General features: G+C 58.8%; 2 protein-coding genes across 2 annotated transcripts in view; both read right to left on the reverse strand.

Moving 5' to 3' along the window:
- TRAIP (TRAF interacting protein) overlaps positions 1 to 1764 on the reverse strand; it is a 61063-nt gene extending 59299 nt beyond the window's left edge. Inside the window, exons 1-2 of the mRNA XM_065408133.1 lie at positions 1738 to 1764; positions 118 to 278 (exon numbers count right to left, since the gene is read on the reverse strand). Coding sequence (XP_065264205.1) covers positions 118 to 215 — 98 coding nt within the window. The 5' untranslated portion in view covers positions 216 to 278; positions 1738 to 1764. The remainder of the gene's footprint in view (positions 1 to 117; positions 279 to 1737) is intronic.
- Positions 1765 to 9555: 7791 nt separating this feature from the next.
- The window catches only part of CAMKV (CaM kinase like vesicle associated), a 35245-nt gene continuing 25733 nt past the window's right edge, over positions 9556 to 19067 (reverse strand). Inside the window, exons 4-10 of the mRNA XM_065408177.1 lie at positions 18390 to 18528; positions 17812 to 17932; positions 15984 to 16059; positions 15265 to 15401; positions 12575 to 12653; positions 12215 to 12302; positions 9556 to 9810 (exon numbers count right to left, since the gene is read on the reverse strand). Of these exons, the coding sequence (XP_065264249.1) occupies positions 9556 to 9810; positions 12215 to 12302; positions 12575 to 12653; positions 15265 to 15401; positions 15984 to 16059; positions 17812 to 17932; positions 18390 to 18528 (895 nt within the window). The remainder of the gene's footprint in view (positions 9811 to 12214; positions 12303 to 12574; positions 12654 to 15264; positions 15402 to 15983; positions 16060 to 17811; positions 17933 to 18389; positions 18529 to 19067) is intronic.

Here is a 19067-nt window from a genome sequence, read left to right on the forward strand (position 1 = left end):
GATGCACTTCCTCTGTTTCTCCAGAGACACTGACATCATCATAAGACATATCAACTCAGCAGTTAAAGGAGATGCATGTTTTTACCACTACCTGTCATGCTGTTCATGTCTACTCACCACTCCTGATGGAAGGTGTGCCCGCAGTGGATAGCTGCCACATCCTTGTGATTGTCAAAGAAATCTGAGCAGATGGTACAGTGGGCACGGATAGGCATCCTCTATGGTTCCGACATCCAGGAGGCTGCCACAGCACAACCAGGGAAGCACCTCTCCTTGGCCTATGCAAGGGGAGATGAACACACCAGCCTCAGGGGGGCTGTCTCCCGAACAAACACCAAACACAGCCTCACAAGTTTGGATCGTTGCCTGGCATAGGGGCCAGGATGCTGTACACAGGGCATAACCCAACATTTAGGATAGCACGGGGGGACCCACTATGAGCTGCAGGCAGGCCAGAGGGAAGGTACAGAGGGCACTGTAGGGTATAATACACAGGGCATGCATGGCACGTTGCTATTCAGTGTACTCATGGCTGGGCATGGGTGGGGATTAAGAAGGTGTTGCACGGGTGTCAAACATAAGGTCCCCGGGATGCATCCAGCCCACACGACGTGTTTGTGCCCAACCTGATACACCAGAGGTGGGCAAACTACATCCCGCGGACCACATCCAGCCTACGGAACCGTCCTGCCCGGCCCAAGAGGCTAGCCCCTGGCCACTTCCCCGCAGCCTCAGCTCGCTCACTCTGCAGCGGACGCAATGCTCTGGGCGGCGGGACTGTGAGCTCCTGGGGCATCCTGACCCAGTGCTCTGAGCTGTGTGCTGGCGGCAGCGTGGCCCAGCTGTAGCGGCGCCAGCCACCAGTGCTCCAGGCAGCATGCTAAGGGGGCGGGGGGGGGCTGGATAGAGGGCAGGGGAGTTCGGGGTGGTGGTCAGGGGGCAGGGGTGTGGATAGGGGGGTGAATGGGGGCATGGGTCCCAGGGGGGCAGTCAGGAAGGGGGGAGGGGTTGGATGGGGTAGCAGGGGGCAGTCAGGGGCAGGGATTCCAGGGGCAGTTAGGGGACAGGGAGAAGGGGTGGTTGGATGGGGCAGGGGTCCTAGAGGGGCCATCAGGGAACAGGGGGGTTGGATAGGGCAGGAGTCCCAGGGGGGAGGCAGATAGGAGATGGGGGGCCGGGGCACAACCACCTCCCCTAACCGGCCCTCCATACAATTTCCAAAACCCAATACAGCCCCCAGGCCAAAAAGTTTGCCCACCCCTGCGATACACCGATGGGGCAGAATCTCGACTTTGTGGTGGCTGTAGGGACTTGTCCCACCGGGAGCTACGTGCCCCCCTCCCTCGCGGACTGCAGCCAGCCTGGAGGGCGACGCTAGCTCCCAGCGCGAGCCGGGGTCCGATCCCAGCGTCCCTTCGGGGTCACAGCAGCTGTCACGCTGAGGGCCACAGCAGGGAACAAGCCGGGGACTCGCGCCGAGCACAGGCTGGGGGCTGCCCGGGCCGGGGCCCGCCTGGCTGGGCGGATACGCGGGTTATAGGCGGCGGGCAGCCCGGGGGCGGGGGGGGGGGGCGACATTCGGGCCAGCTCCCGCCCCGCCCCCGGCTCTGCCCCAGCCTCCCTCGGTGCGAGAGGGACCACCATCAGGGGGCGGGGACTGGGCTCGGTCCGGGGGCGGGTCCGTCCCGGGGGGCTCGGTCCCGGAGCAGGAGGTCAGTGCGGTTTGCATCGCGTTACCCGTTCAAATTTAGTTCCTTCCGAGGCGGCTTCCGGCATGAGCCGGAAATGACGAACCTGGGAAAGGCGGGGGACCAGACCCGCCGCGCTACATGGCGGAGGAGGAGGGGGCGGGGCCAGCTTCCCCGAGTTTCTCCTCCGCCTGGCCCCAGTGGGCTCTCTTGGGCGGGGCTAATGGGAGCACGGGCTCCTAGCGCCGCCCCAGTCTGACCGGCCGGAGCGCACAGTTGACGGGTGGACCGGGGTCCGCACACTCAGGGGCACAATGTGTAAGGCAGGGCCTGTATGCTCGTGGGGTGGGGCGGGGCCAGAAGGCTTATGGTGTGGGGCATGTGGGTTGGGCGGGGCCTGCAGGCTCATGGGGTGGAGCATGTGGGTTGGGGCAGGGCCTGCAGACTCAAGGGGTGGGGCCTGGAGGATAAAGCAGGGCTTGTCTCCTGTTAGGGGAATGGGTGCAGAGTCTCACCTTCCATTAAACAATCCTGTTTCCAGCCCACCACCTTGTGAGGAAAACCTGGCAAACGTGGCCCGAGTGTCATTGACACTGCTATGTGTGCCCAGGGCTGCAGAAAGCCCAGCACCATAGTTCTGGGACGTGTGAGCTGCTCCATCCATTTTTGTGGAAGTGTTAGATCTGGAAACCTAATGATGGTGATTTAGCAACAGAGGGTCCTTTGGCACCTTTAAGACTAACAGAAGTATTGGAGCATAAGCTTTCGTGGGTGAATGCCCACTTCATCAGATGCAAGTAATGGAAATTTCCAGAGGCAGGTATAAATCAGTATGGAGATAACGAGGTTAGTTCAATCAGGGAGGGTGAGGTGCTCTGCTAGCAGTTGAGGTGTGAACACCAAGGGAGGAGAAACTGCTTCTGTAGTTGGCTAGCCATCTGATGAAGTGGGCATTCACCCATGAAAGCTTATGCTCCAATACTTCTGTTAGTCTTAAAGGTGCCACAGGACCCTCTGTTGCTGTTTATAGATTCAGACTAACACAGCTACCCCTCTGATGGTGATTTAGTTATCAACTCCAACTGTCCCACTGCCAATCGTTATAGCATATAATCATGTGCTCACAAGGACTCGCCTCGCTTTGTGGGCACCTTAAATCCCAGCTGACCCTTACTCACCCACCAAAATCTTACATTTGTAATGATGTACCATTTGTTTAACAGCCCCATATGTGTGCAGGCCCTAACTTGCTGACCTAACAGCCTAAAGCATCAGTCCTGCAGTTGGATCTGCTAACATGGACCCCAGTTCATTGGCCCATGGGTCTGCACGAGTGGAGCTGATTGAAGGATCAGGGGCACAAGGCAAAGAGGACAGGGCCGGAACCCAAATAGCATGAGTTATGCAGAGAGTAATGGATGTCTCAGCATGGGCTGTTGAGTGTGCTATTTTGTCTTCACTTTCATGAAGACAGCAAGGCAGAGAGAAAACAAAGTGCAATAGCCAGGGAGGTTGAGGCTGGTCATCCAGGCACAGCAAGGAGGCAAGCAGAATCCCAGACTTTGAGCCACTTTATTACATCATAACGCCACTGCAGCAAAGACAGCGTTAGCGGACCTTACTGTGGGAGGGGGATCAGTGTGGCAGGGGGCTCTGGGATGGGCTACCAAGGGAGGAAAGCAGAGAAGATGCTTGCAGGAGAGGGGATGCATTGGTGAGCAGAATGCTGGTGAAGCCATTAGACCTGCATGCTAAATGCAATGTATCACATGCGTATGGAGCCCGCTGAGGCTACGTTTGGCCCTGGTTAGCCTCAGGGGCTGAACTGAACCAGTATGGGCTGCTGCACACTCCTGCCACTTCTCTGGCTTCTCCAGCAATTACTGGGCAACTTCATCTTAATTTGTCAAGTTTATGGCCTTTCTGGCTGGGAAGAAAAGCTTCCAATGTGACTTGGTGCAGAACTGGCTGCATGGGTCTGTTCTAGGGGCTCTTACATCACTGTCATCTGTGGTGTCATTATTAAGTTTCAGAGTTAATGGTTTAATTACTTAACATTTTAGCAGGAACAGCTAGCTACTCCAGAACCATGGATGGAACTTGAGTATGGTGAATGGAATATGCAGGAATCACTTCACCTAGTACTGGAATGCAGCCATCTTGGGTGGAACACAGCTGTTGTTGAACAGCACACAGCAAAACTATAAAACAGTGAGACAGGAAGAGCAGAATACCGTATCCCATTGAAACTCGGGGGGGGAGGGGCGGGGGAGTTTGTGGGAGGTAGAATGAAGCTACCTAATTGGAAGTTTGCCAGCACAGCACTGTTTATATCCTTCTTCCTGTGAACAGTGCTGTGGGATCTATAATGACCGCAGATGACTAGGACTTTAGCTTTACATCTCTAACAGAGGTCACTGCCTGAATGTGGTTCTATTAGGTACTGAAGTGGGGCTTGGTAGGAACTCCCTACTGAGCCACCCCGCACTAGTTCCTGGGATTTTCTCAGAAGTCATCCATCCATGTTCCAATCATACTCTCATAATCAACTGCTTCGCCAGGCAGAGCCCAGTTTTGGCTCAAAGGGCAGCAGACTATGAATGTGCCCTTACCTGAACCTGGCAGCCAGGTGTGCCTTGTCCTCTGAAGAGCACATGTACAAATGGACATGCTTACAGGCACGATGCAGTGAATGGCAATTCCAGTGGACCCGGGGGGAGTTATACTGGGCTTTGCATGGAGCAGAAGGATGGGGTCATGGGATTAGGAGAGCTTCAGAGGTCGGCCTCCTTCCGTCCATGTGTCATCTCAACCGCTTGCCCTGTGCAGAATCAGGCATTACTTGCCATATTAGCATTCTCCCAAAGACAGGGCTTAAAAGGTATACTTGCCCTGCCTGTGCGGGGCTCGCCCTATCCATCGATGGGACCTCAGCTGTCAGCTTTTCCAAGTCTTCCAGCATCACCTGAGCGCCTCCCCGCAATCTGTCCACAGTCGGCTCCTGCTGTAGTATGCCGTCTCAATCATTGCAGGCCATTGTCTCCTTAGATGCCAGGAGAACCCAACAAACCATCCTGCTTCCCACAGACTTTCCAATGAAGCATCGTGGGGACCAGTGCAAAGGATTCTGCGAAACATCTGAACCATCAGCTTGCGAGTGGCTGATGATTGGATCACGATCCTCCTTTTTGATCCCATTTCCTTGCCCATTCACAAGGACTGTGGGCCCCATTGCATGAGATCAGTGATGGGTAGGGGATCTGCTCCCTGGAGCATGCAGTGGCTAGTAGATGGGATCCCCTCTCCAGGCCATGCCCTGGCCTAGGGCTGTGGGAAGAATGTCTGGGGAGTTGCTGCCATGCCAGACATGCTGTTGCTCTGAGGCTTGCTCCCAGCAATTTCCCAACCCCTTTTGGAGCAGACTGTGCTGCAGCCAGACAAGTTTAGGGCCATAGCAACCAGAGGGAGTGCTGTACCTGCCCACAGGACAGCAGAGATCAGATGAGCTGGATTTTAGAGGGGGGGAGATCCCCAAGACTCGGTGATTAACCTCCTCTTAGCTGCACGTCTACCTACTCCACCCCTTGTTCCTTCCAGCCCCCAGAGAATGTGTGTCCCACCCAGTCTTTCCCCAGCTCACCTCTGAGGCACAGAGGCATGCATGGCAGCTGGCTGGGGGATCTGCTCCTGACACCAGCCTGGTGGGTGAACTGGCCTCTAGAAGGGCAGAGCTCATCGGCAGGGCAGATAAAGAGACAGAGCAGGTGTGGCTGGTGCTTTCTCGGTTTGTCCTCAGAAGGTCTTTATTTGCCAGTAGTACAGTGCAGCGATCACACAGGAACTTCCGGGTGGTCGTGGTGGAAATAAAAGTTTCATAGATGGAACTCAACCCTACAAACATGCAGCTGGGAATCAAGGAGAAGGGGAAAGTAAAGCTAGAGTGGTGGACCATAGCCCAGAAAGCCGCAGGCTGGGAGGGCCCTGGGGCAGGCAGCTGTGGAGAAGGCCCCATTGATGGCAGGTCAACCCCGCAGGCCCTTCACAGCGTTTAGTTTGGGGCCAGGGGAAGGGGGCACAGGGGGCTGATGGGCCAGGCCTGACCCTGGGGGGTAGCTGAGGGGCTCTGGTCACGTGAGCAGACCTCACATCTGGACTGCTCGCCCCTACCCTCCGAAGAACTGATAGCCAGTGCTGCAAGCACCCTGCACCTAGGAACAGGCAGGCAAACGCCTCCAAAAGTCTACTTCTAGGCCTTGAGCTAGGGGAGGGGTTGTTCAGGCTCCCACTGTTGTGACCACATGGTGGAGGGGCATCTAACCAGCACCCAATGGCTCATTCACTAGAGCACTAGATCAGTCTGCACCCTAAACTGGGGACGGGGGGGGGGGGAGGGGGAGATCCTGATCCAAGCTCTAGCCTGTGCATTCCACCAGAATGTAATATTTCTGGAGCACTCTATAGCCCCTATGAGGTTTCACATTGGATACTCTGGAACCTCAACAGGGTGGTGGTAATCTGGACCACTTATTGGCAAGCATGTGGTGTGATCTAGGACAAGACCTTCACAAGCTGGATGCCTGAGATGCCCTAGAGCTGCCAAGAGCTCTCCTTGAGGTTGATCTAGAACCTTCACAAATGCAGAGTGCTCTAGAACGTTTGGCTGTAAAACACATTTTTGTCAATGGGAAATGACTCAGGAAACAAGGAAAATCTTCTCTTCTGCTAGAGTAGGACCCCGGACTCAGCCTACCAGCAGCTAAAACCAATCAATTTCCACTGTCATATCCCCAAACAGCCCAGCACAAAGCAAACCCAGAGCAAGTCTCCTTGGGCTGGGCTGGGCACTATCATGGGGCTGGAGACTGGAGCGGACCATGTGCCCCAAAGCCCCCTGCAGCTACAGTTCTGCACAGGGCCAGCATTATGGGTGGGTGCTGTGGGTAAGAGGCAAGGAGTGGGGCAGGGCTGGGGTGCGAGGCCACAGAAGGGAGCTTGAAGCAATGAGGGAGAAGCGCAATTGGGGGTGGGAGTAGAAGAGTGGCTCAATCAGGGCCGGCTCCAGCCACCAGCGAAGAAAGCCGGTGCTTGGGGTGGCCAATTGAAAGGGGCGGCACGTCCGGGTCTTTGGCGGCAATTCAGCGGCGGGTCCCTCGCTCTCTCTTGGAGCGAAGGACCCGCTGCCGAATTGCTGCCGAAGAATGAAGCGGCGCGGTAGAGCTGCCGCCGAAGTGCCGCCGATCGTGGCATTCCCCCCCCCCCCCCACTTCGCCACTTGGGGTGGCAAAAAAGCTGGAGCCAGGCACCGAACATCTCATCGCCTTGGATCCACTCTGTTTCAGAGGCCACATTCGTATCAGGCCATCCTGATTGACAACCTTACTGTTCAATCAGTGCTCATCCCCACCCTAAAATGGTAAAATGTGCTCTGCTAGTGGCTGATCCAGGGGTGATGGGGGAGGGAGCGGAGGCCAGGGAGGATGGGTTAGGGGCCCAGAGGAGGCAGGAGAGACCAGGGTGCCAAAATACAAGTTCGCCAGGGCGCCATTTTCCCTAAGGCCGGCCCTAGTTCTGCAAACTGTCAGCTCAGGGTTGGGGCAAGGGAACACAACTCTGCAAGGGGCCACCGTCCAGAGCTACAGTCAAGAAAGCCCCGCTTGGACTGGATGGGCCCATGCTTAAGCCTCCACAGTACAGAGTCTCTATGTGCCCCAGGTTTAGCCTCTGGGAGGAAACAAGACTACATAGTGCTGAACATCTAGGGCACATCCACACAGTGAGAGTATATATGTACATACACCACTCCCACCCCCAGATCCTCCATAAATACACCCAGCAGGGGCTGGATCTCACACGGCCAAAGCCTGGACCAGAACTCTGCCGTGTAAGTCTCATGCATACACCATACTGCTCCCATAGACATGCTGCGTGCTGTCACATGTGGGCTGCAAACACTACAATCAGCCTGGACAACGGCAAAACTATTGTTGTAGGAAGAGGCATAGGACAGTGCTTTGGCGATGAGTCAACCCCCAACCCCTCCCTGCTCCCCCTTGTTCCGACAGGCCAACCCAGGGCTCCCGCACCCCTTTGGATCAGCACACACAGGGACTGGGGGGCCAGCTCTCAGCAGGGCTGCGGTTCTAGCCCCCGGCCATGCGGGGTTTGTGATGGCCACTGGACAGTTAGAGAGGCACCTCTTGTGAGGGGTCTGCAGCCCCTTGGACGTTCCCAGCAGCCCCCTTGTTCCTCCCAGGGCTGCTCCAGCGGGGACTGTGATGCACAAATGCTGGGCTCCTCCACACACTGAGCCACCACAGGCATCCCTGATGCCCACAGCTCCTGGCAGCAGGGCCATTGCTGTCAGTGACACCAGTGAGCCTGCAGGAGCAGCAGTGAGACCAAAACTGTCACGCTGGGAGGATGCTACTGTGAGTGAGTGGAGTCTGGTCTGTATCTGCCTTGGGTTCAGGCTCTAAAGCAGCAGAGCAGAGTGCAGGAGGGGCTGGATCCACCCCCACGTGGATCCAGCCCCTCCTGGAGCCTGCTGTGGATGCAGACTAGGGAGATACAGGACATCCCTAGTGCCTACTGGCCAGGGTGAGGCAGCACTGGTGCTCAGGCATCTCCCTTACCCACAGGGAGGAAGGCAGGTCTGTAGTCCACGGGGCCAGATGCCACCGTTACAGCAGGGAGGAGGGACACCCAGGCTACTTGCTCTCTGCACATCTCCCAAAGCTCCAAGCAAGCCAATGAGGGTGGTGAAGCACTGGAATGGGTTACCTAGGGAGGTGGTGGAATCTCCATCCTTAGAGGTTTTTAAGGCCCGGCTTGACAAAGCCCTAGCTGTGATGATTTAGCTGGGGTTGGTCCTGCTTTGAGCCGGGGGTTGGATTAGATGACCTCCTGAGGTCTCTTCCAACTCTAATCTTCTATGATTCAACAGGAACCTGTGGGCATGGGAGGGGGAGTCCCACCAGTGCCAGCAATTGCATGGGAAGCTTTATCTGGGATCTAAGTGCAGCTTCCCTGCCCTAGGCCATTTGAATCTCTAGCCCTTCTCACCTCCCTGTCACCCCATCCCTCCAGCCGGCTCAGCTCAGCTGCTGCTCTCCAAACTGGTGCTCAAATCCTTCTCTAAATGGCTCGAGATTGCTTCTCTCCCCACTCCCAGGTGAATGCACCCAATACACGCACACTTGTTCACCCATGGATACACATATGGACATACCCACCCACCCAGAGACCCATACACACACACACCGATGCATAATCACAGACACCCAGACACGCACTAATTCATATGGACACCCACACAAACGCCCCATGTCTGGAGACACATACACTGCAATAGACACACAGCACATACATGCAGCTGTATGTAAACACACACACACACACACACACACACACACACACACACACAAGTGCTGGGTATGGAAACAATTGGATCTGGAACTCCGGAGGGTGGTTGTATTTGATCCTGATGTGCCAGCTTCCCCTCGCTTGGCCCAGCGATGGGGGATCAGGTGGGTGAGTGAGTGGGCAGACAGAGAGCAGCCTCCAGTGAGGAAAGGAAACCAACAAAGCCACCAAAGGAGACAGAGAAAAGAAAAGCAAAGGAGAGAGAGAAAACTCCATGCAAGGGGCTCTGCTTCTGCCTCTGTCTCTCCACCTGGGCCTATCGGGTCGCTCCAGGCTCAGGAACATAGAAAATAGAAGCTCTCTGCAGCGGCCCAGCTGGGGGTAGACAGAGTCAGACAGATAGGCACACAGCAGGGACAGATAGAGAGCCAGGGGAGATTTGGATACCATGCCAGCAACTATGTACAATGAGAGATCCAGTGCTTCCCCACCCCGTCCCTCCTGCTCAGCCGGTCTCCTCGGTCCAGGCCTCGGGGGTAGCACTGGGGGCAGTGGCTTCTTCTCCATTACACGTAGCCGGAGCTCCCACCGTCGGGGCGGTGTTGTCAGGTGCGGCAGCGGCCGTAGGCTGCGGGGTGGCGGTGGGGGCCGGCGAGGCGGCACTGTCCGGCGTGGCGGCAGCTGGCAGGGTTGGCTTTGCCAGCTCAGCCTGCTCGGGTGCACGGAGTCGCTTCATGAGTGTGGTCACTCGCACGGCTTTCTGCGGGGACGGGAGGAATCCCGTCGGTCACTACGGCATGGGTGGCCTTTCACCATCGCAACAGCCCTCTGCCCTCGCACTGAGCTCCCATCTTCCCCTCCATCCTGCCCACTGCTCCGTGCCCCTCTGCCTGTCCCCGGCCTTCCCAGCCCTGCATCTCCCCAAACAAGTGCAGCGTGCAGGGGTGAGAGCCAAGCTATATGATCAGTTACTCAGGGGATACACCACGAATGCTCCAGCTGCAGCACTGCTGCTGATTGCCCTAGTGTAGACACTTCCTCCATCGCTGGAAAGGGTTTTACCCCTGCTGCAGGGAACCTGCCTCCCCAGCCAGTGGTAGCCAGATTAAACGAAGGGTCTACTCTGGGGGTTGGGTTGGCTTAGCTACAGCCCTTGGGGGTGAATTTTTTCACACCTCTGAGCACTGCTACATTTTAAGTGTAGACCAGGCCTCAAAGGGAACAGACATTATGGGGATGCTGCAGTTACCCCAGAATCATATGGTGTCATACTGCCTGTTTGCCTTGGGCTTGCATACCACACCCATCACCACAGTATCAGGGCTCCAACCATGCAAATCAATAGCAACAGTGAAGCCCTTAGGGGACTTTGAGGGTCAATGCTCTGGTTGGGGAGGTGTCCTAGGGTGAGCTGGCCCTTTAAGGAGGCTGGGGCTCAGCTGGGCCAAACCCGGCTCTCCCTCCCAGGTGGAGGAGAGGTGCAGGCCTGTGGTCCAGGCAGACTGGAGAAGATCCCAAGGACAGCAGCCCTGGCCGGCCAGGGGTGGGTGGGAGCATAGGGAGAGGTTCTGAGATGGACACAGGGCAGTTTGGACTAAGGGATCTGACAGCCCAGTTGTTAGGGCCCTGCGTACGCTCAGCAGGGAGTGCACACAGATTCTCCGTAGGCTGCCGCCCTGTTAAGGGGCAATGGACAGACTCTGATTACCCTGGAAGTGGTGGCTCTTTCAGACTTCTCCAGAGGGCTAGGTCACCGCAATGACACTCTAGGGAAACTGAAGCAGTGTCCAATGCTGGCTATTACAGGACCTTGCTATCGGAGGGTTTGTGTGAGACCTGAGCATTACAAAGCCAGGAAATACAGAGTGACGGTTAAACAAGAAAGAAACCCAGTGGCAACTAGGTCTGGAAACGCCCAGTTCAAGCCCCCTCTGGGCATACTAATCCCCTGCCTTCCTCTGGGGCCCTTCACCTGATGGATCCCTTCCTGGCAGCTCCCTGGACAGCCACAGCAGTGGGGCTGGGGCCTCAGCGGAAGCAGCTTTGCCTGCTGACAGGCTGGTTCCTTAGCCCTGCCTGAGAGCGGGACACCAGAGATCTCTCTGTCTCGGTACTCACCTGGCCCTCCTGTCTTCTCTGCACCCGTCGTTGCAAGATCCTCTCACCACACCAAACCCTCTGGTCCAGAGCGGGACTGAGACTGAGACCCAGGGTAGGTTCAGTGACTGGCCCAGGGAATCGGTGGCTTAGCTGGGAACTGACCGCTGATCTATGCAATCCCAGGCCAATTCCCTATCCCCATATCACCCTTCCTATCCTGACTGGGGAGAATACAGTGCAGGGAGAGGCTGAGCAGGGCTGGTGCAAGGAAGTTTCGCGCCCTAGGCGAAACTTCCACCTTGCGCTCCTCCCGCCACGCCCCAGTCCTGCGGCAACTCCCCGCCCCCCTCCCCCCCCCCGCCGCCCTGAGGCACCCCCCCGCGGCAGCTCCTCCTCCTGCCCTAAGGCGCCCCCCCCGGGGAGCCGTGCGGCAGCTCCCCACCCCAGCTCACCTCTGCTCCACCTCCTCCCCGAGCACGTCGCCCCTGCTGTAATTCTCCTCCCCTCCCAGGCTTGTGGCGCCAAACAGCTGATTGGCACCGCAAGCCTTGGAGGAGGGAGAAGTGGAGCAGTGACGGCGTGCTCGGGGAGGGGGCGTAGCAGAGGTGAGCTGGGGTGGGGAGCCCTGCGGCAGCTCCCCCCCCCCCCGCCCTGAGGCACCCCCGCGGCAGCTCCCCACCCCCCCGGCCCGGGGAGCCGTGCGGCACCTCCCTACCCCAGCTCACCTCTGCTCCACCTCCTCCCCAGCACGCCGCTCCCACTCTAATTCTCCTCCCAGGCTTGTGGCACCAAACAGTTGATTGGCACTGCAAGCCTGGGAGGCGGGAGAAGTGGAGCGGCGACCGCGCGCTCGGGGAGGAACGCTGTAAAAAAAAAATTGGGGGCACCGCTTTTTGGCGCCCCCAAATCTTGGCGCCCTAGGCAACCGCCTAGTTCACCTTAATGGTAGCACCGGCCCTGAGGCTGAGATCTCCTCTCTGCTCTGCTCAGGGCTCCCCATGGGTGGGAGGGACTCTGCTCCGGTGGAGCACCTGAGCCGCAGCACAGGGTGAGGGCCCATGTACCTTCCACTTCGCTCTGGCAAAGTTCTTCTCGATCTGAGCGCAGACACCATCTTTGATGTTCTTATCTGAGGCAGCGTTGCCAGAAATCCTGGAAGTGGAAACAGACGTCAATGACCAGCTTCCTGCAGCTGCCCTCCTGGCACCATGCACCCGCACTCTGCTTCCACCTCTAAGCCAGGGTGCCCATGGGGTGCTCCACCCACCCAGCCTGCACCCGGCCCTTCCCCTGGCACCAGTAAGTGGAGCTGGGCTCTCATGTCCCTCCCAACTCCCACGATACTAGCCAGTGTCCCCTCCATCCCTCCAGGGTCCTCCTGCCAGGAGAAGGCCCCTCGCTTGGAGTCACCAGCACTGCCTTACCACTCGTGGGAGATGGCTTCTTCAGCTGTGATCCTCTGGTCCTGGTCCACCTCCATCAGACGGGTCACCAGCTCCTTAGCTGCGGAGACAGCAAGTGGGAAGAAGGCGCTTAGCGCTCAGGCTGGCCATGCACCGGGGCACGGCCTGAAAGGGGATGGTGGTGGGTAGTGGACGCTCAAGCTCCCTGTTCTCATCCCCAGAGGAGCTGGGGCTGGCGTGGAATGGAGGGGAACGAAAGCCCCCCCACAGCTGGCTGCTCTGCTGGAGGAAGGGGTGACGTGGGGCTCTACTGACCGGTCGCCAGGAAAGGTCTGTGCAGGGCAGGGAGCATGCGCCCACCACGGCTGGTCACTGCTCTCCCCAGGGGCCAGGCTCACACAGACTGCTCAGACAGCTCTTATCCGACTCCTCTCCCCCAGGGCAGCCGGGATGAGGACTGGGCCTTCACTCCTGGCCCCGTCCCACCGTGCCCTGCCTCCCACACGCCCACCACTCCAGGGACAGCACTCCCTGGACAGCCACCAACCCCCAGGGGATTGGCTGAGAAGGGGGAGGGGATGGCGTCCACGTAGAACAGGACTGGCAGGGATGGGAAGAGGATGGGGTTAGGACCCCGTAGAACAGGGCTGGTGGGGACGAGGACGGGATTGGGGCCCCATAGAACAGGCCTGGGCGGGGGGGGGAGAGAACGAGGACAGGGTTGGGATCCCATACAATAGGACTGGCGGAGGCGGAACGATGATGGGGCTGGGGTCATGTACAACAGGAATGGCAGAGGCCCAGGGCCTTTAAATATTGAAGGCCCCCACCTCCTCTGGTTGAGGCCATGCCTCTTCCGGTTGAGGCCACGCCCCCGCTCAGGACTCCAGCGTACTGGTAAGTCCTTTAAGTTACTTTCACCCCTGGTCCCTGAGAACAGGACTGGTGAGGGCGGGACGAGGATGGGGTTGGGGTCCCACAGAACAGAGCTGGTGGGGGCGGTATGAGGACAGGGCTGGGTTCCCGTAGAACGTGACTGGTGGGGGTGGGATGAGGATGGGGTTGGCCGATGTCCCAGAGAACAGGACTGGTGGGGGGGACGAGGACGGAGTTGGGGCTTGGTAGGACATAACTGGTGGGGGTGGGACGAGGATGGGGCTGGAACCCTGTAGAAAAGGCCTGGCGGTCGGGGGAGGACGGGGTTGGGGTCCCATAGAACAGGGCTGGCGGGGGCAGGACGAGGCAGAGTTGGAGCCCCGTCCAACAGGACTGGCGTGGGGTGGGGGGAGGGGAAGAGGATAAGGTTGGGATCATGTAGAACAGGGCTGGCAGGGGCAGGATGAGGATGGGGTTGGGATCCCGTAGAGTGGCACTGGCGGGGTGGGATGAGGACAGGTTGGGGTCCCATAGAACAGGGCTGGTGGGGGCAGGACGAGGATGGGGTTGGAAACCTGTAGAAAAGGCTTGGCGGTCAGGGGAGGACGGGGTTGGGATCCCAAAGAACTGGGCTGTCGGGGGGTGGGGGAGGGGATGAGGATGGGGTTGGGATCCTGTAGAGCGGGACTGGCGGGGGCAGGATGAGAACAGGGTTGGGGCCCCGTAGAACATGACTGGTGGTGGTGGGATGAAGATGGGGTTGGCTGGGGTCCCACAGAACAGCACCGGCGGGGGGGCGGAACGAGGATGGTGTTGGGGGTCCCATATAACAGGGATGGCGGGGGTGGGATGAGGATGGGGTTGGCCGGCGTCCCACAGAACAGGACTGGCGGGGGGGCTGGGGGGGGAAGAGTTATGAGGATGGGGTTAGGATCCTGTAGAAGAGCACTGGCCGGGGTGGGACGAGGACAGGGTCGGGGTCCCACAGAACATGACTGGCGGGTCAGGATGAGGATGGAGTTGGGGTCCCATAGAACAGGGCTGCTGGGGGGAGGGGACGAGGCCGGAGTAGGGGCCCCATAGAACAGGGCTGGTGGAGGCAGGACAAGGACAGGTTGGGGTCCCTGTACAACAGGGGTGGTGGGGGCGGGACAAGGATGCGGATGAGGACAGGGCTGGGGTCCCATAGAACATGACTGGTGGTGCTGGTGGGATGAAGATGGGTTTGGCCAGGGTCCCACATAACAGGACTGGTGGGGTGGTGGGACAAGGATGGAGTTGGGGTCCTGTGGAGCGGGGCTGCTGGGGGGAGGGGACGAGGATGGAGTTGGGGTCCTATAGAACGGGACTGGCGGAGGCAGAATGAGGACAGGGTTGGGATCCCATACAACAGGGCTGGCGGGGATGGGACGAGGACTAGGTTGGGATCCTGTACAACAGGGCGGTGGCGGGGCGAGGGGGAGGGAGACAGGGTTGGGGTCCCACAGAACAGGGCTGGCAGGGGAGGGATGAGGACAGTTTGGGATTAAGTAGAACAGGGCAGGAGGGGCGGGGGGGGAGGTGACGAGGACTGGGTTGGGGTTGCCATAGAGCAGGACTGGCAGGAACTATTGTTTTTGTCTCTCCCACTGAGCGGTCTCTCAAGGGAGGGTGGGAGTGTGTGGGGTCCGTGCAGCGGGGGCTCTGCAGGGGCTGCGTGAGGGTGAGTCTCGCCCACATGGGCTCCTCCGTTCCATTGGCTCTCAGGGGTGGGTTTGTGAGTGGGACTTTGAGCGAGCATCGTGCTGGTTCTGGAGCCAGGTGCCCAGCGGTGCCCCCAGGCGAGCGAGCCTCACCCGCCTGGGAGATGTCATCCCAGTAAGGCGGGTCGAATTCGTAGTCGCCGGCCAGGATCTTGCGGAAGAGATTCTTGTCGTGGTTCTCATAGTCGTCCTCTTCCACCTCCTCATAAAAGGGTGGGTTCCCCGACAGCCTGCATGGGGTGAGAACGTCAGGGCAGTGAGCACGCCTGGCCTGGCCCGGCCCAGCACTGACAACACCGTGGCTCCACTTACCCCATCACTGCCGCCTTGTGGGCAGGCTGGGCTGCTGCGTAAGGGACACGGGGACCAGGGCACTGAGTGTCTGGCCCCCTTCCCCGGGGCCCCTCTGGCTGCCTTCCCTGGGGTCTGGGAACCCTTGGTCTCCGGCCCTCTTCCCCAGGGCCCCCTTGGTCTCCGGCCCTCTTCCCCAGAGTCCAGGCCCAGGCCCTGGTTGTTGGCTCACTCTCTCAGCTAGTTTCCTGGATGTGGCCTCTGGCTGTCACCCTTCCACCATGTCCTTGACTCTACAGCCCAGTCTGTGTCCATTGTCCCTGTCCCCCCCAATATCAGCTTCCTGGCCCAGCCTCTGGCTCCACCCCATACTCATCTCTCCAACCACAATCCCCCCACAAGCCCATCTTCTGCTCCCTGGCCCAGTCTCTGGCCGGCCCCATCCTCAGCCAGCCCCCAACCCCTGCAAGCCAGGCTCAGAATTCCAGGACCCCACTCTGCATTCCCCTCCCCATACTTACAAGATGTACATGATGACACCGATAGCCCAGCAGTCCACAGGCCGTCCATACCGCTGGCGTCCCACCACCTCCGGAGCTGCAACGGCCCAACAGCAAGGTGAGCCCCACGCCCAGGCAGTGGCAGGAGCTCCGTCTTGGGCTCTCCACAGGTCCTGGTGCCCTGTGCAGTGCTGCCAGCGGGTGCCCAGCCCATTACGCACAGCAGCCCCCACCTTGGACGTTCCCATGGCAGCAGTGGTACAAGTGCCAGTTAGGATCTGGCTTGCTAGGGCTATGTCTCATTTCCCTGCTCCCTTCTGCCTGCCATTTTGGGCCTCACCTTGGGCATGTCCGCACTGCAGCTGGTAGCGAACCTCCTGGCCTGGGAAGAGTCTCTCTGGCCACAAGACTGTGCCTGGACTCCCCCTCTGTGGGCTAGCACGGGCACCCAGCCTCAGCTCCTGGCTCCCCCAGCCGTCGCCTCTCTTGGGCGGAGACCCACGTCTCTCCCTTCTCACTGGGGTATTTCCAAGCTGTTCGGCTCTCTGCCTACATGGTGACTTCCCCAGCAAGAGACAGGCTGCCTCAGCAGGCCTGCCTCACTCCTCTCCCCAAGCTGGTACACAGTATAACTGCCACGGTGACGTTACCACCTGGCCCTTGTGAAGCAAGCCCATTGATTCTTGAGGGAAAAGCATCACAGAGAGGAAAAGAACCTACACTGGAGCTACTAAGTTTACCAGCGGTCCCCAAGCTCCAGCATGGGCTTGGGCAGGTGAGCGGCCCTTGGAACACCATCATGGGATTTTCTTGTGCTTCCCAGTTCATAACACCCTTTGCTCAGAACAAGCCCACAGTCGTATGGGGCCTCAGTGAGCCAAAGTCCTTCCAGCCCTAGCTAAGGATCAGGGTCTGCCATAGACCAGAGGTCCTGCCCGATAGTGGAGTCAGGAGGAAGGCTCTGGGTCCAGTGTAACTCAGGCTATTTAACCAAAAACCCTCCTGTGTCTCTTGGTCCCTGGAGAATCCGGCGTGAGCCTCTCTCCCAGTGGGGGAAGCTCTCTGCAGGTGTTACAACCTGAGTGAATTTGCCTGATCACCCCCAGTGCTCTTAGCTCCTGGAGGGCTCTGGCCTTGCTCCTCTTTGTGGGCAGCTGCCCCATTTCTGAGCTGCCCATCAGTGCTCCCGGGTTACTGTGCCCACGCTCTCTGTGGACTGTGGGAACCTCTTCTGTCGAGGAGAGGGAGCTCAGATCTTTGCAGGGAGAAAGCCCCTGCCAGCGCCATGCCCAGAAGGGCCCTGTGTGCATGCAGAGCCAGTGACTTCTCCCCTGGAGGAGGGTGAAGGGACCAGAACAGCTGCAGAGGAAACAGGATGGCGTGTGAAAGGAGGCCTGGCTGGAGCAATCCTGGGCTGAGCACGCTGGTAGGAGGGTTGTGGAGAAGGAAGGGGGCAGGCAGGTGAGGAAGAGCTCAGGAGAATGTGCATGGATCCCATTTAGCCACCAGTCCCAGGTCAGAAATTCTGCTCTTAGGTGGGAGAAGCAAAAGGCTGGAAGGGATCTCTGCCCTCATGCTTCAGGGCACAATCCAGCCTTTAACTATTCCTGAGCCCCTGGAATGGGCTCTGGGGGCAGCCCCTGGGCCGGGGGGGTGAGGGAGGATGGGGGGAGGGGGACCGGCTTGGATTACTGAGCCCCTAGAATGGGCTCTGGGGGCAGCTTCTCACTCTGTGGCTCACCCTTAGTTTTTGAGAAAAAATATTTAATTTTTGTGCCCTCTTTTGCCTAGCCTGTCCCTTGCTGCCCCTTGCCAAATGCCCCCTGATGCCCACCTCACTGTTTCTTACCTAGATACTCTGGGGTGCCACAGGGCTCCTTGATGAGGCCGTTCTCTAGCTTTGCCAGGTGGAAGTCACTGATCACAATCTTGGAGTTCTTCAGGCGGTTGTAATACACCAGGTTCTCCAGCTGCAGATCCGCATGCCAAGAGAAGGGCAGGAGTGGAAGGAGAGAGCACAACCCATCCCAGGGATGGGCACACTGCTGTGTGTGTGGGTGTCAATGATCCCTGGGCACCAAGGGGGTGTCTCTCCCGCAGGGCTCTGTGGGTCAGCCAGCACCCCGTCCTGCCCCAGGGGAGAATGGCTCAGACAAGAGGCCATTTGCCATATAGAGAAGCTACACCAGGCTGGGGAGCCACCAACCAGCCTGCAGGAGGGAGCCAGGCTATGGGGCCAAGCAGCACCTACTGGGGAGCACAGTGAGGTGCGCCCCCAGAGCTGCATCCCCTGGAGAGGAATGAGAGTGGGGACCCCCGTTAGAGCTCGATTGCTCGTGATGGCTGGGGACTGCGAGGGCAGATGGGGCCTGCAGGTAACAGACCATCCCGGGGCATGCAGGCCAGTGGGGGAGCCGGATGACTGACCTTGAGGTTCCTGTGCACAATCTTGAGTGAATGCAGGTAAGCGACGGCCTCCAGCACTTGTCGGATGACATTGCTGGTGTCCCGTTCAGAGTAATAACCCTGATCCAGGATCCAGTCAAACACCTCCCGGCCTGTGGCCCTGCAGTGGGGGAAAAAGCCCATACCTGAGAGAGCAGCAGGGTCAGGCCTTTGCCCTGAGGGACAGGCCTTGTACCCAACACCCCCCAAGCTATGGCTAGAGCACCCCAAGACCCGCATGAGCACCCCAGATGCTGCAGGGTCTCAGAACCTTCCCCATCCATCAATAGCAGCTGCCCCAGGCTGCAGAGGCAGCTGGGTCCCGGGCTTGGTTAGGAAAGGCAGGAGGCATGGCAAGGGAAGAGGAGCTGTCCAGGGGTCCAGCCCAGCCAGAGGCAGGACACAGCACGTGTCTCATCAGAGTGCCAGATCTTAGCGCTACAGGTAATGCTATGGAGCAGCCCTTGCATTTCTGGGTGCTCAGCTGAAAGGCCCAAGTGCCTGCTGTCAAGAGTTTCAGTAAAGTTGGCCAATCCTCGCCCACCCAAGAAGCACGCTCACAGCAGGGACTTGACCATTCCTGACAGCTCCCCACGGCAGGCTGCAGCTGAATCTGGCGAGGAGCACGAATCAGCCTCCAGAGTGAGTCACCACAGATCC

This window comes from Emys orbicularis, chromosome 7 (genome assembly GCF_028017835.1).
Source record: "Emys orbicularis isolate rEmyOrb1 chromosome 7, rEmyOrb1.hap1, whole genome shotgun sequence".
In the NCBI taxonomy this organism is placed as follows: domain Eukaryota; kingdom Metazoa; phylum Chordata; order Testudines; family Emydidae; genus Emys; species Emys orbicularis.